Here is a 14858-nt window from a genome sequence, read left to right as displayed (position 1 = left end):
TCTTTGGCAACAAACTCTGTAGAACTGGGGATGAGATTACACAGGTAAAATGCCTCCTATGCTTTTCTATGAGGCCTCGGGTTTTATGTTCCCCTGGGTTGCTATGCTTCTTGCTTATACTCCAGAGCTCTCTCTGAGCTATTTTCATCAGAGAGTAGTTAGTTGTTAAATCATTGTTTTGTGGAGACACAAGTGCTGCGACCTCCTAGTCCACCACCTCGCTAATGTCCCTGTGACTTTTTTAAAGAGATAAAGATGGTCCATGGGGAACAGGTGCAAGAGAGCTTCGTCTATATGGCATTGACTTTAGTTGGAGTGCTTTCATGGAGCTAGGTCAGTTGCGACAAGCTAGCACCCAAGGAAAACTAACTGGTTTCTACTACCATTCTAAAGGCACCTATGACTGCCCTTAATACTGAAATTTGGTTGAGACGGTACTCAGAGTACAGAAGTTACACAGGCAATGATAAGAGGTAGATTGTTGGGGTGCCTGGGTGTCTCAGTCGGTTAAGCGTCCGACTTCTGCTCAGGTCATGATCTCTCAGTTCACGAGTTTGAGCCCTGCATCAGGCTCTCTGTTGTCAGCAATGGAGCCTCAGGTTCCACTCAGCAATGGAGTATCAGGTTCTGTGCTGACAGCTCAGAGCCCGGAGCCTGCCTCAGATTCTGTATCTCCCTCTCTCTCTGCCCTTCCCCTGCTCATGTTCTGTCTCTCTCTCCCTCTCTTTCTCAAAAATAAACACTAAAAAAAATTTTAAAGGTAGATTCTTTTTTTTAAGTTGATTTATTTTGAGAAAGAGAGAGAGAGAGAGACAGTGTGCACATGAGGGGGGGAGGGGCAGAGAGAGGGGGGGAGAAAGAGAATCCCAAGCTGGCTTTGTGCTGCCAGCACAGAGTCCAATGCGGGGCTCGAACTCACGATGATGACCTGAGCCAAGATCAAGAGACACTTGACTGAGCCACCCAGGCTATCCTGGATTTCTTTCTTCTCACAGAAAAAGGCAAATTCCTGGGCTCTGGTCCATTTAGACTTTGTTGACCCATGAAAGGCCTTTGGAAACATCTCTCAGTTGGTCAGGATTTGGATCATAGATCTTTCTCAATAAGGGTGGGTATGTCAGCCATATCTCCTGAACTGGGACACCTGGGGGAGAGGTACTGATCTAGATCATCATCCCCAGGTAAGGCATATAGTTGTATAAGTTGATCTATGTCATAGGGAATGGAGGCCCAAGGAGGATCAGGGTCCCCCAGACATATCTGTTGGAGATCATGAGGTGGAGAATCCCAAGACGAATTCCACTTGGAGGGACCAGCACCTGCAGATTGCACGCTATCAGGAGACTGAGGTAGTTCATGGTCACAGGCATCCAAAATGCTGGGACTCCCGGGATGAGTGTTTGCTGAAGTTACAGGTAAGGGAGGTTGCTCCTCTTTGATTGAAATCGTCTGGTTTGATGATTTTAGTGACGAATTTGAATCAGTTTGTTGCTGCTCTTTCTTCCTTTTCACGCGCTGGTTCTTAAACCAAGTCTAGGGAGAGAGGAGGTGAGCAGGTTAATACGGGGGGGGGGGGGGGCAGGGGGGCGGGTCTAAAGGGAAATCCTCATGTTTCTCAGGAATTAGTTTCTTTTGGCATGAGAAGGCTAGTGTCTCATCTCTTCATAGTTATCTGAACAAGGGACATTCCTTCTATCCTCTGCTGTCCTGAGTTCCAGAAGGCAAATGGAGTGTAAGATCATGACAGAGCACTCAAACCCTAGATCAGGAGGGGTTAAGGCAAGGTGCTTCTGTCTTGGTGGATGCTCAGCATTTTCAGACAGACTTCTGAAGACCAAGAATTTGGAGTGGGAGTCTAGCTTGGGGTGTCTTCGGGATTCATTCAGGGGTTCTCATACCCCAAATACTCTGTGGCAACTTAGTTGCAAGGCATCTAAATGACCGAATGGTCTGATTAGGGAGAATCTAGACATGAACAGGAGCTGACTCCAATGGGCTTATCTGAGATCCATCGCTGTGTAGCATTGTGGGTCTGGAGTCAGAAAGGTCTGGGTTCAAATTCTAGCTCTTATGTTTATAATCCTTGGAGGATTCTCTGCGAGCTTAGTGTTCCCTAATAAAATGGATGGTCATAAGAATAAAACTATAAGACATCTGTCTGCGCACACACCAGTTGTTCAATAAATAGGAATTACATGATGACTAAAGTGTATATGAAGCTCTGGGTTAGGTGTGCTGTGTAGACACACACTCAGGGACATACCTTTATCACGGATTCGTCTAGCTGAGTAGATGAAATAAGTTCCATCATGGTAACCCAGTCTGGGTACATGGTCTCTTCGAACACTTGTTTCAGTGCTTGAAGCTGTTCTGCACTAAAGTGTGTGCGCCTCCGGCGAGCATACCTTTGCTCTTCTGCAAAAGGAATAGACACAAGGCTTTCATTTAAAAAAAAAACAAAAACATTCAAAGATAAACTTCTTACCTGAGCCTGACCTGAGAGCCAAGAGCTTGGTCTTAAAAGTTGACTCAAATGGATAAAGAAGATGTGATTTATATATACAATGAAATACTACTTGGCAATGAGAAAGAATGAAATCTGGCCATTTGTAGCAACCGGGATGGAACGGGAGAGTGTTATGCTAAGTGAAATAAGTCAGGCAGAGAAAGACAGATACCAGATGTTTTCACTCATATGTGGATCCTGGGAAACTTAACAGAAGACCATGGGGGAAGGGAAGGGGGAAAAAAAGACACAGAGAGGGAGGGAGGAAAACCATAAGAGACTCTTAAATACAGAGAACAAACAGGGTTGATGGGGGACAGGCGGAGAGGGGAAAGTGGGTGATGGGCATTGAAGAGGGCACCTGTTGGGATGAGCACTGGGTGTTATATGGAAACCAATCTGACAATAAATTTCATTTAAAAAATTCAAGAGGTAAAAATATAGGGAAAACTCCAATTAATTAATTAATTAATTAATTATTTAAAAGTTGACTCATGGAACCCACTCTTCACCATCTTGCTGGGATTGCTCTGCACCACTGAAATTCTGTTTCCCCTATGCGAAAATGGTTCAAGCCTGGTTTAAGAGCAAGTAACTGTCCTAACTGTCCACTTGTTCTAGAGGAATATACTAGTTCTGGAAAGCAGTGTGGAGGTTCCCCAAAAAATTAAAAATAGAACTACCCTACAAGCCAGCAATTGTACTACTAGGTATTTACCCAAGGGATACAGGTGTGCTGTTTCGAAGGGACACATACACCCCCATGTTTATAGCAGCACTATCGACAATAGCCAAAGTATGGAAAGAGCTCAAATGTCCATCTAAGGATGAATGGATGAAGGAGATGTGGTATATATACACAATGGAGTATTACTCGGGAATCAAAAAGAATGAAATCTTGCCCTTTGCAACTGCATGGATGGAACTAGAGGCTGTTATGCTAAGTGAAATTAGTCGGAGAAAGACAAATATCCTATGACTTTACTCATACGAGGAATTTAAGATACAAAACAGATGAACATATGGAAGGGAAGCAAAAATAATATAAAAACAAGGAGGGGGACTAAACATAAGAGACTCTTAAACATAGAGAACAAACAGAGCGTTGCTGGAGGGGTTGTGGGAGGGGGGATGGTCTAAATGGGTAAAGGGCATTAAGGAATCTACTCCTGAAATCATTGTTGCACCATATGCTAACTAACTTGGGTGTAAATTAAACAATAAATAACAATGAATAAATAAAAACAATAAATAAATTAAAATGAATAAATAAATAAACCTATGCTAAAAAAAAAAAAGAATATACTAGAAACTCATAGCCAAGAAAAATGAACCAGACTAGTGGGAGAAAATATATCTTTCCTCGGGGTGCCTGGCTGGCTCAGTTGGTTGAGCTTCGGCTCAACTTTGGCTCAGGTCATGATCTCACAGTTTGTGAGTTCAAGCCCTGCGTCGGGCTCTGTGCTAACAGCTCAGAGCCTGGAGCCTGTTTCGGATTCTGTCTCCTTCTGTCTCTGCCCCTCCCCACTTTTGCTCTGTCTCTCTGTCTCTCAAAAATAAATAAATGTAAAAAAATAAAAAAAAAAGAAAATATATCTGTGAGGACAGTTGGAATAACATAGGGTAGTGACATGATTATCAACGTTAGATTCATTTGAGTTCATATGATTCATAGAGTATTTGAGACTCTGTTGCCCTAATCAGCCATAGACTCAGGGTCACTGCCATCTACACTGGTCGGCATGTGAGATCTTGAAGCTGATTTGGCCATTTATCAATGAGGCCAGTGAGAGGAGCAGGTATGGAGCTTAGTGACCTGAGAATGAATGTTGATTCTCCCATTTATTAGCTCTCTCTGGGAGTATCACTACACTTATATTATTTGCCCCTTTTCTCTACCAGTAAAATGGTCCCATAGTTCACTTGCTTTGGGGAAGAACTGAGTATCCAGAAAGCAAGTCTGTTAATTACAGCCTCTGTGTATAATAGGTGCAGAGTGGGAGTTGTTTTATTGTTTAAAATATAAATGTAAAACCATGGCATCTAGCAATATTCGATCCATTTTCCATAGGAGATTCTGTTTATGTTGGGGGCCCTTATTCTTCATATATATATATCTCTTCATACATAAAAAAAATTAATAAAATAGAGCAAAGAGTCTCAATTTCACTAGGTAATAAAGAAATGGAATATGGATCAAATATTAAGTACTATCTTGTATCCACTGCTGAAGATAGGACAGTGGGGGTGTACCTGGGTGGCTCAGTTGGTTAAGCATCCGACTTCGGCTCAAGTCATCATCTCACATTTCATGAGTTTGAGCCCCACGTCAGGCTCTGTGCAGACAGCTCATTGCCTGGGGCCTCCTTCGGATTCTCTGTCTCCCTCTCTCTCTGCCCCTGCCCCCCTTGTGCTCTATCTCTGTCTCTCTCTCTCTCTCTCTCTCTCTCAAAAATAAACACTTAAAAAAAAATTTTTTTAAAGAACATGGAAAAACAAAAACTCACGGTACACAGTAATGGTGGAATCCAGTTACAAAATGTGTTCCAATGCTTCCTGTTGGTATAACCCAGTGGTTCCCAAAACTGACCACTTGGTGTTGGCAAGATGCTACCACAAAGTCTCACCATCTTGCCTCGGCCTGTCCACAGCCCAACTGCTCAACCTCTAGCACTGCAAGCATTTGTTGCCCTTGCCCCAGCTTACCTGCCATAATATCCTTTTGAAATGCAAGGACTCCTTCTGTCGTGCATTTGCTGAACTCCTGAATTCAGTCTATGTATCTGCTGGGTCTGAGGACTCCCATTTATACAAAATTTTGACGTAGTATAGTCCCTGCCCTACCCCGCCCTAATGTCACACCCTCTGGTAATCCATTCAACACGTGCTCCTTGAGAACCTGTTCTGTGCCCCATGCTGTGCAGGGCCCTGGGATAAAGCGGTGATTCCAGACTTCATCTCTGACCTCAAATGGTGGAGGAAAACAAATGGAAGTCAAAATGGATAAAATGTTCAAAAATTTCACTCTGGGAAAAAGAGAAAACACGCAGGATACAGAGAGAAACAGTAAACTGGGAAGGCAATTGAATCCAGAAGGTGAAGGATGGGCTCTGTGCGTTGGGCAGCTACTGGTGAGACCTCGCAGGGTGGGGATGAGGTTCCGGGGATGGGAGGTGCATGGGGAAGCCCCTCAAACAAAGCAGCAGCAGGCAAGGGTCAAGATGTTGGCAGAGCCTAAATGGTAGACATTCTTGTAACTTCTGTTAGAGTTTGGATTTGGGATGGTTGAAAGCCCAGGGAGAATTCTGAGCAAGGGACCTTAACTGATACATTGCATTTTAAAAAACTTATGCCTCCTGGGGTGCCTAGATGGCTCAGTTGGCTAAGCATCTGACTCTTGATTTGGGCTCAGGTCATAATCTCACAGTCCATGGGTTTGAGCCCGCATCCATCAGTGCAGTTGAAGCTGTTAGCGCAGAGCCTGCTTGGGATTCTCTCTCCCCTGCCCCACCCTCTCTCTCTGCCCCTCCCTGATCTCTATCTCTCTCTAAAAACAAGTAAACTTTAAAAATATCATGCCTCCCTCTTGCCTCTTACCTTCCCTTTCCCTGTTTCTCGGTTCTGCATTTTCTTCACCTCTCAGGTGACCTATTTGCAACTTATTTATTCCTCCCCATGGTGTTCTTCTCCAAGACAGGCCTTATACATAGGGGGGGTCTCACCTGATAGGAGAATTGGCTCTAGTTCCTAGTCATCCGCCCTGGAGGCCCCGCACCCATTGTGGACCCAACATCTCTGAAGTGGAGCTGGGACTCTGGCCCTGGCCCATCTCACCTGCCCCCCACTCCACCCTCATCCCTCATCTCCACATGCTCATCAGCCTGGCTTGGAGAGGTCTTGAAAGAGCCCAAGAACACTGACTCTGGAAACATTGTCAGTAGCCCAAAACGATTGAAGCACCCAACTGTGTCTCATACAAGAAGAAAATTCAGGGAACCTTTTTGAAGTGATCAATGGTAGAAACACCTTCCAAATATCTATTCAAAAGGGTAAAAGCAGGCCTTGAATTTTCCATGTAAATTTTAGAATTGATCCCCAGAATCTCCTTGAGAAGCCAATGAGGATAAAAGAGCGTGATGGGGGCGCCTGGGTGGCGCAGTCGGTTAAGCGTCCGACTTCAGCCAGGTCACGATCTCGCGGTCCGGGAGTTCGAGCCCCGCGTTGGGCTCTGGGCTGATGGCTCAGAGCCTGGAGCCTGTTTCCGATTCTGTGTCTCCCTCTCTCTCTGCCCCTCCCCCGTTCATGCTCTGTCTCTCTCTGTCCCAAAAATAAATAAACGTTGAAAAAAAAAATTTAAAATAAAAGAGCGTGATGTATTCAAAGGGTATGAATGTCAAAAGAGCAGAGGATTTTGCAGGTATTTATGTTTAAAAACAGGAGTGCCTAGGGGCGCCTGGGTGGCGCAGTCGGTTAAGCGTCCGACTTCAGCCAGGTCACTTCAGCCAGGTCACGATCTCGCGGTCCGGGAGTTCGAGCCCCGCGTCAGGCTCTGGGCTGATGGCTCGGAGCCTGGAGCCTGTTTCCGATTCTGTGTCTCCCTCTCTCTCTGCCCCTCCCCCGTTCATGCTCTGTCTCTCTCTGTTCCAAAAATAAATAAAAAACGTTGAAAAACAATTTTTGGAAAAAAAAAAAAAAAGAACGAACTTTTGGTTTCATTGACACTATTCTTTTTTGTTGTCTCTATTTCATTGATCTCTGCTCTAATCTTGTCTCCTTCCTTCTGCTAGCTTTGGGTTTAGTGTGCTCTTCTTTTCCTATTTCCCCTTAGCATAAAGCAAGGTTATTGATCTGAGTCAATAAACACAGATAAGAATGCTTAGGGGGCATCTGGGTGGCTCACTCGGTTGAGCGTTCAACTTTGGCTCAGGTCACAATCTTGAGGGTTGGTGAGTTCGAGCCCCGCATAGAGCTCTCTGATGTCAGGGCGGAGTCCGCTTCAGATCCTCTGTCCTCTTCGCTCTCTGTTCCTCTAGCGCTAGTGCTCTCTCTCAAAACTAAACATTAAAAAAAAAAAAAAAAATGCTTACTAATGTGATGCTATGTCATGGGTTTTCACTACCCCACTTACCACTAGCAATGGGTCTTTATTGTGACCAGAGCAATAAAATTTCCCATAATAAGGGTCCAGCTGCCTTTTAGGATTTTTCCAGCATCCGCTTGGTTTCCACCCTTGCCTCTTAGCTGTGCAGTGTTTCTTCATACTCTCTGCCTAGGAAAGAAAAGAAAGTATTTTTTCATCTTCTCTCATCCCTCATGTTAAGAAGCCACCCTCTTGGGGTGCCTGGGTGGCTCACTCTGTTAAGCATGTCAGCTAAGTCTGTCAGCTCAGGTCATGATCTCACAGTTTGTGGGTTCGAGCCCCACCTAGGGCTCTGCACTGACAGCTTGGAGCCTGCCTGGGATTCTCTCTCTCCCTCTCTCTCTGCCCCTCCCCCACATGTTCTCGCTCTCTCTCTGTCTCAAAAATAAATAAACTTAAAAAAAAGCCACCCTCTTGGCATTAATTTCCCTGCAGTGAGGGTTTGCGAGTGTATGGGTGCTGAGAGGGCTTCGCAGGGGTGTTGGGCCAAAAGTCAAAGACGCCCAGTGGCAGGCAGAGAAAGGTCCTGAGGAAAGGGCTTTTGGCTCACACCCACTTGAAGCCAGCAGGAAATCTTTGTGGCCCTGGTCGCCTCAGTAACGGTGCTGTAAAGGTGAGCCCGAGGTTATAACAGGATGCAGATAAAGCCTGATATACTGGCTTCCTTTCAGTTCCTAGTCACACCAAGCTCATTCCTGTGCTTGGAGCCTTTCACATGACAACTGTCCTGGAAACTTCCCAAAATGACATTAACAAGGCAGGGAGAATGTTCTAGATTAAAAGAGACTAAAGAGAGCAACCCTACGGAATGCCCGGCACTTGATTGGATTCTGGGTTTTAAAACAGCTATAAAAGGGGGCTCCTGGGTGGCTCAGTTAAGCATCTGACTCCGGGTTTCAGCTCAGGTCATGATCTCATGCTTCGTGGAATCCAGCCCCGAATAGGCTCCATGTGCCGACAGCGTGGAGCCTGGTTGGGATTCCCTCTCTCTCCCTTGATCTCTGCCACTCCCCTGCTCATGTTCAAGCACTCGCTCCCTCGCTCTCTCTCTCCCTTAAAATAAATAAACTTTAAAATTTTGTTAAAAATAAAACTGCTATAAAGGACATGCTTTTGGATGATTGGAGACCTTTAAAAACAATTTTTTTAATGTTTATTTATTTTTAACAGAGAGAGACAGAGCACGAGTGGGGGAGGGGCAGAGAGAGAGGGAGACACAGAATCCAAAGCAGGCTCCAGGCTTCCAGCTGTCAGCACAGAGCCCGAGGAGGGGCTCAAACTCACAGACCTCGAGGTCATGACCTGAGCCAAAGTCGGAAGCTCAACCAACCGAGCCACCCAGGTGCTGACAATTGGAGACATTTAAGTGCAGACTGTGTATTCGTCTCTAATTCTTTAGCGGCCTCAGAGCAGAAGGGCTACGGGAAGATACAACAATGGGAGCTTAGTGCCCGCCAAGGGGAGGGGATCTGGTTAACACCTTCAACTAAAGTCGGAGCCCCAGAGGGATACACCCTAGGGGAAGGGGTGTACCAATCAGCTCTCAAAGCAACCAAAGACTGAGCCTGATCAGCGCGGACACTATTTGGATTAAAGAATCTGCCTCCCCCACCCCCACCGCCCCATTCTCACTGTGTGAGAACCTGATCCACTTGAGACAAAGATAATACCTTTTCAAGTTGGAACTATGCCTGCAGCTCCGTGACAAGAGTTAACACCCATTGGGTATTTACTTCATGCCAGATATGGTTCTAAGGTGCTTTCGTATATTATTTCCTTTAATCACCACAGAAACCCTGTAATGCAGGTCTGGCACTGGTTTTACAGATGACGACCATAAGGGACAGACGTCTCAAGGAACTGGTTCCTACCCCTGAGCTAACAAGTGGCATAGTCAGGTTCTGAATCCAGCCGATCCGGGTCCAACATTTCCCGCCTTAATTGCAATGGTATTCATTGTTATCAGCCTCTCATCTGATCTTGAGGCTTGTGCATCTCGACTTCTGATCTCATCGTGACTATCTCAAAGGATCACTAAATCTCCAAAGTCAAAGTCCCGCTTGCTCGGGGAACCAATCCCCTTCCCTCCAGGTAGGTCAGGCGTGGCCTTTCCCCATCTCTGTCAGATCCTAGACCCAGTTCTCAACGTCTCCCAGTGGTGGGAGCCAGGACTCAGTGCCCTGCCCCCCAACACCCCATTCTCCAGGATGTAGTAAGAGGTTTTCTTTCAAATGCACATTGAAGCATGTCACACCCTCTCATCACACGCCAGTGTGATATTTCCCTGCTTTATCAGCTCAGAGGACCTAAAAGTAGCAACACTCCAGTAGTAACGGTCACATCCACCACCCAGATCAGACACAAGGAGTGAGTGACAGGGTCACATCTTAAAAGACATTTGTAACAATATCCTTACATAGTACTTACTACATGGCCAAAATTCTTTCCTAATTTCAGACAGCTAAACCAAAGATGTCAGGTATCTGTCAACTGCCGCACAATTATAATGGTGGCTGTGGGGGGCGGGGAGGGGGGGAGGGAGGGAGGGTTACCTTGTAATTTGAGGAACGTCAGGTGAAAAGTTGCCCTCAAAGAATGCCTTTTCCTTCCCGTAGGCAAAGATTTATTTGCGAGACTTTTCCAGTTTCTGTGGGCAGACACAAGTTTGGAAATGAATTGTCAGGGTTTTAGACCAAGGAGGATAGCATTTGTTAGAACAAGCGCAATTCATATACATGGATAACAGTGACCAGACTCCTTGTCTTGCTGTTGTTCGAGATAACAAAATAGCAAAGCGTTCCAAAATGTATTGGCTTCAAACAGTAATTTATGATTCCCTCGTCCAGTTTTGCAGGTGTAATACGCCCATGGGTTGTGCACCGTGTGGTTTTTATCAGATCACAGTGGGGACTCAAGTTTTCGGAAGGATACACCAGGCTGGGCTTCCACATGGATGTGTTTGCTTACATCTCACACTTCACTTGGTATGGCTAGACCACGGCTGTCTTAGACTTCCTCAAATCCCAAGGATCTCATGGTTTCTGGACTTAATGGTGACTGGCTTCTACCATAGTGAGCCTATATGCTATCCAGTCTCCTCCATTTTTCTTGCTTCTTCCAGCTAACTAACCCCCACAGGGAAGTGGGGTTAACACAACTGAAATGTCTGGGTTTTTGTTTTGGTTTTTTTTTGAATGGTGCTTTTGTGAATGATCACAGCTTCTTTCTTGAAGCTTGAAACACCTGGAAATAAAGGAACAGTATATTCCGCAGGGGTTCCCAGTAATACAGTGCCACCATTGACAAAGTACAGCAATCCAGGCACATTAGTTGCTAAACGTCTTCATATTTTCCCAGGACACAAATACAGAGAGAAATGGACAAATCCACCATCACTGTGAACAATTTTAACACATCTCTCTTATAAATTGATAGTTCAAACATGTAAAAATATAAAATGATTAAGCAAAACAATTAAGGAAATTGGCCTAAGAAAGTTACACACAATACTGTTCTATCCAACCAGTCTACAGAGAGAAGATAGAATATGTATTATTTTCAGACGTACACAGAATAGTCACAAAAATTGGCCATATGCTCTATGCTATATAGCATATATATGCTTTGCTATATGCTATAAAGCATATATACGATATATGCTATATGCTATAAAGCATCTATCAACAAATTTCAAAGTAACAAAATGATTTAGAGTCTAAATTTTTATTTTTTTAATATTTATTTATTTATTTATTTATTTATTTATTTGAGAGAGAGAGAGAGAACACAAGTGTGGCAGGGGCAAAGAGAGAGGGAGACACAGGACCTGAAGCAAGCTCCAGGCTCCGTGCTGTCAGCAGAAAGCCCGACGCGGGGCTCAAACTCACCATCTCAAGAACTAGGAGATCGTGATCTGAGCCAAAGTCAGACGCTTAACCAACTGAGCCACCCAGGCCCCCCTAGAGTCTAAATTTTTAGAGCATACTCTCTCCCCCAAAATGTATAAATAATGCATGAGTTAGGGAAGAAACATACATTGAAATTAGAAAATAGTTTTAATCAAACTACAAAAATTCTACGTATCAAAACTTGCGGGGTGCCAAAAAAGGATTCGTGTGTAGGATATTTTTTTATAACTCCTACAAATCAATAATAAAGTCAAACGACCCCATAAAAATTGAGAAAAGACTGAAGCAAACATTTCACAAAAAAGTATATCAAAAAACACTGTTCAACCTTAGTAATCCTTGAAATAGAAGTTAAAATGCAACGACATAATATTACACCCCACAACTAGAAAAAAATTAAACTCAGGAAACAGATTGTTGGCACGTGAAGAAATGAAACACTCTAGAGGGGGTGTAAGTTGATACAACTACTTTAGAAAACTTTGACATTAGCTAGTAAAGTTGAAGGTATGTATTCCTTTTGACCCCCAAATTCCATCCTTAGATATATATGCCTAGGGAATTTTTTAACATGTTCATACAAATATCATTCATAATGGCCCAAAACTAGAAATAACCCAAATCTCAAAAATAAGTGTCACTCCCCATTGCCTCCCACTTACTGACCTTCCCAAGCAAACTACACCCTGAATTTATCAGGATATTTTTATTTAGAGTGTTCCTACCTATGTCTGCAAAACAATGATAAAGAAAATTATAAAACTCATGTAATAGAAGACCTGAATAAGTGGACACACATAGCACATCAGGGGAGGAGATTCTTCTCGAATCCGTTTTTTGTTTTTTTTTTTTAATTTTTTTTTTCAACGTTTATTTATTTTTGGGACAGAGAGAGACAGAGCATGAACGGGGGAGGGGCAGAGAAAGAGGAAGACACAGAATCAGAAACAGGCTCCAGGCTCTGAGCCATCAGCCCAGAGCCTGACGCGGGGCTCGAACTCCCGGACCGCGAGATCGTGACCTGGCTGAAGTCGGACACTTAACCGACTGCGCCACCCAGGCGCCCCAAGAATCCGTTTTAAAGATGCCAGTTCTCCCCCTAAATTCATCCAAGAATATGCATTTCTAAGCAAAATCCCAATAGGATTTTTATGGAAATTCTCAAACTGACTCAAAAATTCACACACAGTATGAAAGTCCAGGAACAGTTAAGACCATCTGGAAGAAGAACGAGGGAAAAGGACTCAGCCTTCTCAGATGTCAACAAAGCATATGTGTATAAGTGCCTGATATAATTATAGTAAGATCATTGGCATTGGGGTAGATAAGCAAATACATTAATACAAGAGAACACAGGGTCCGAAATAGACCAAGCAGAGGGGTGGCATTACAAATGGGCCTGGAAGACAGATCCCCTAGAAGCATCCGGGGCTGGAACTTTGGGGGTGGTTACAACAGGAGGGTAGGCAGAGAAGTCTGCTAGAGATTTAGAGTTAAGAGGGAGGGCAAGGGAAGGAGGAGATAGATAAAAGAAAGGAGGGAAGCTGGAAGAAGAAGAGAGGATGAACAGAGGGGCACAGAGGGAGAGGAGGAGGTGGAGGAGGTTGGAGGAGGGGATGCTAGGGGAGGAGAGGAAGGATCAGGGAAAGAGGGTGGAAGGGAAGGAGGGAAGGGAAAGAGAAAAGCAGGAGGAGAACAGGAAAAAGGGGAGAGCATGTCACACAACAGTAGCCGTTGTAGTCCCTAAAAGGGACACTTTTAGGTTTCCAGCATGGAAAGTTACAGAGCTTTCTAAACCAAGCTAGGGACTGAGATCCGATGGTGTAGGTGTGTCTTACAAAGAATTAACTTGGCTAGGTTTTAAAATACGAAGCGACTTTTGTCCTTCCTTGGGGGTTGGGGACAACTAGAGCCTGGCCGGAATGTTGTCCACGTGCGGATTCGTCTCCCAGGCACGGTCTCCACGAGGGCGCAAGGGTTAAACACGCACGCGCGCGCAGGCGCACAGGCACGCGCTAACGTGTTCCCACGCACCACGGCGCTGTGGCGTTTTTCTGGTCTTCCCGGTTGCTGCCCAGCGGACCCAGCGGCCTGAGGTGCCCCGGCTGCCAGCGGACAACAGTGTGCCACGGACAAATGCAGCAAATGACTGCGACGTCCTGCAGGCAGAGGTTCCGATCTTGCTCTGCTGCCCTCTCGAGAGACCCCCAGGCAAGCGCAGCTTCTGGGGGAAAAGACGCCCAACACCCGCGGCAACCAGTTAAGAGGGTTTGACCAACCACGCTGAGTGTTCCTGGGTGTGTGCAGAGAAAGGAAGCAGCCCAGGATGCCAGCTGGCGAACGCGTTTTCCCAGCATCTATCTGGATTATTTTACATTTATCGAAGGTCTCTTTGCATCTGTGGCTTAGTTTCTGCTGCAGAACTCGGCTGTGATAGGCTCAAAGATAGGGAATAGTCACATGCGAGGCCCTTTACATCACCAGGGAAGGAAGCTACCTTCCGGGAACCGTGCCATTTTTTTTTTTTTTTTAGATTCAAGACCATCTCTCTCTCTCTCTTTTTTAAATGGTTGTTTATTTTTGAGAGAAAGACAGAGCGTGAGTGGGGGAGGGGCAGAGAGAGGGGGAGACAGAATCCGAAGCAGGCTCCAGGCTCCGAGCTGTCAGCACAGAGCCCCACGCGGGGCTTGACCCCACAGACTGCAGATCATGACCCCAGCCGAAGTGGGTCGCCCAACCCACTGAGCCACCCAGGTGCCCCCGGCTTTTGCCAGGGGCTCCTGGCGGGCTCAGTCAGTGGAGCACCCAACTCTTGATCTTGGGGTCATGAGTTCAAGCCCCATGTTGGAGACAGAACTTACCTGAAAAAGAAAAAGAAAAAGATAGTTGCTTGCCAGTCCTACAACTAGAACGTTTTTATTGGGCGGGGGGGGGGGGGGGGGGGGGGGGGCGGTTGGGGGGATATTTTCGATTAAGGGAGAACAATTTTTACACAACTGAAGAAGGGTAGCATCAGAAACGACAGAAAACAGTGGAATGCTCGTGGGTCTTTTGAAGCCTCTTTTCAGAAAAATCCTGCGTGATGCAGAGTCTTTGCATTGCAGGAAGTATCTTTCCTGTTTGCCTCCCTGCAAAGCAGCTTGGCTTTGTGAGAATAAAACTTGACTCAACAACTTGCCATGTGATATTAACCAAGATGAGGAAAGAAGTGACTACAAGCCCCAACTTTCTAAACTTTTATCTGGAAAATGAGGACTGGAAGACTTTTGAGAAACCTCCGAAATTTCAGAATTTGTAATCTCTT

General features: G+C 45.2%; 1 protein-coding gene across 1 annotated transcript; it reads right to left on the bottom strand.

Annotated features, from left to right (window-relative positions):
• Positions 1-1086: 1086 nt before the first annotated feature.
• On the bottom strand, positions 1087-2347 carry LEUTX (leucine twenty homeobox). Its single transcript, XM_025914833.2, has 2 exons — positions 2264-2347; positions 1087-1533 (listed from the first exon to the last, which is right to left on the bottom strand). Exons 1-2 carry the CDS (start codon positions 2330-2332, stop codon positions 1087-1089), a joined length of 516 nt encoding a protein of 171 aa, XP_025770618.1. The 5' UTR covers positions 2333-2347.
• Between the last annotated feature and the right edge of the window lie 12511 nt (positions 2348-14858).

The sequence above is a fragment of the Puma concolor genome, chromosome E2 (assembly GCF_028749965.1).
Source record: "Puma concolor isolate L17-30 chromosome E2, mPumCon1.1.hap2, whole genome shotgun sequence".
NCBI lineage: Eukaryota > Metazoa > Chordata > Mammalia > Carnivora > Felidae > Puma > Puma concolor.
This window is presented reverse-complemented; position numbering and strand designations above follow the sequence as displayed.

What these genes read in the sequence shown, in the direction of transcription:
- LEUTX (XM_025914833.2), bottom strand. Translation starts at nt 2,332, where the DNA reads ATGTACCCAGACTGGGTTACCATGATGGAACTTATTTCATCTACTCAG. An exon ending in TAGACGAATCCGTGATAAAG is followed by an intron (nt 1,534 to 2,263) that starts GTATGTCCCTGA and finishes CTCTCTCCCTAG; the next exon opens with ACTTGGTTTAAGAACCAGCG.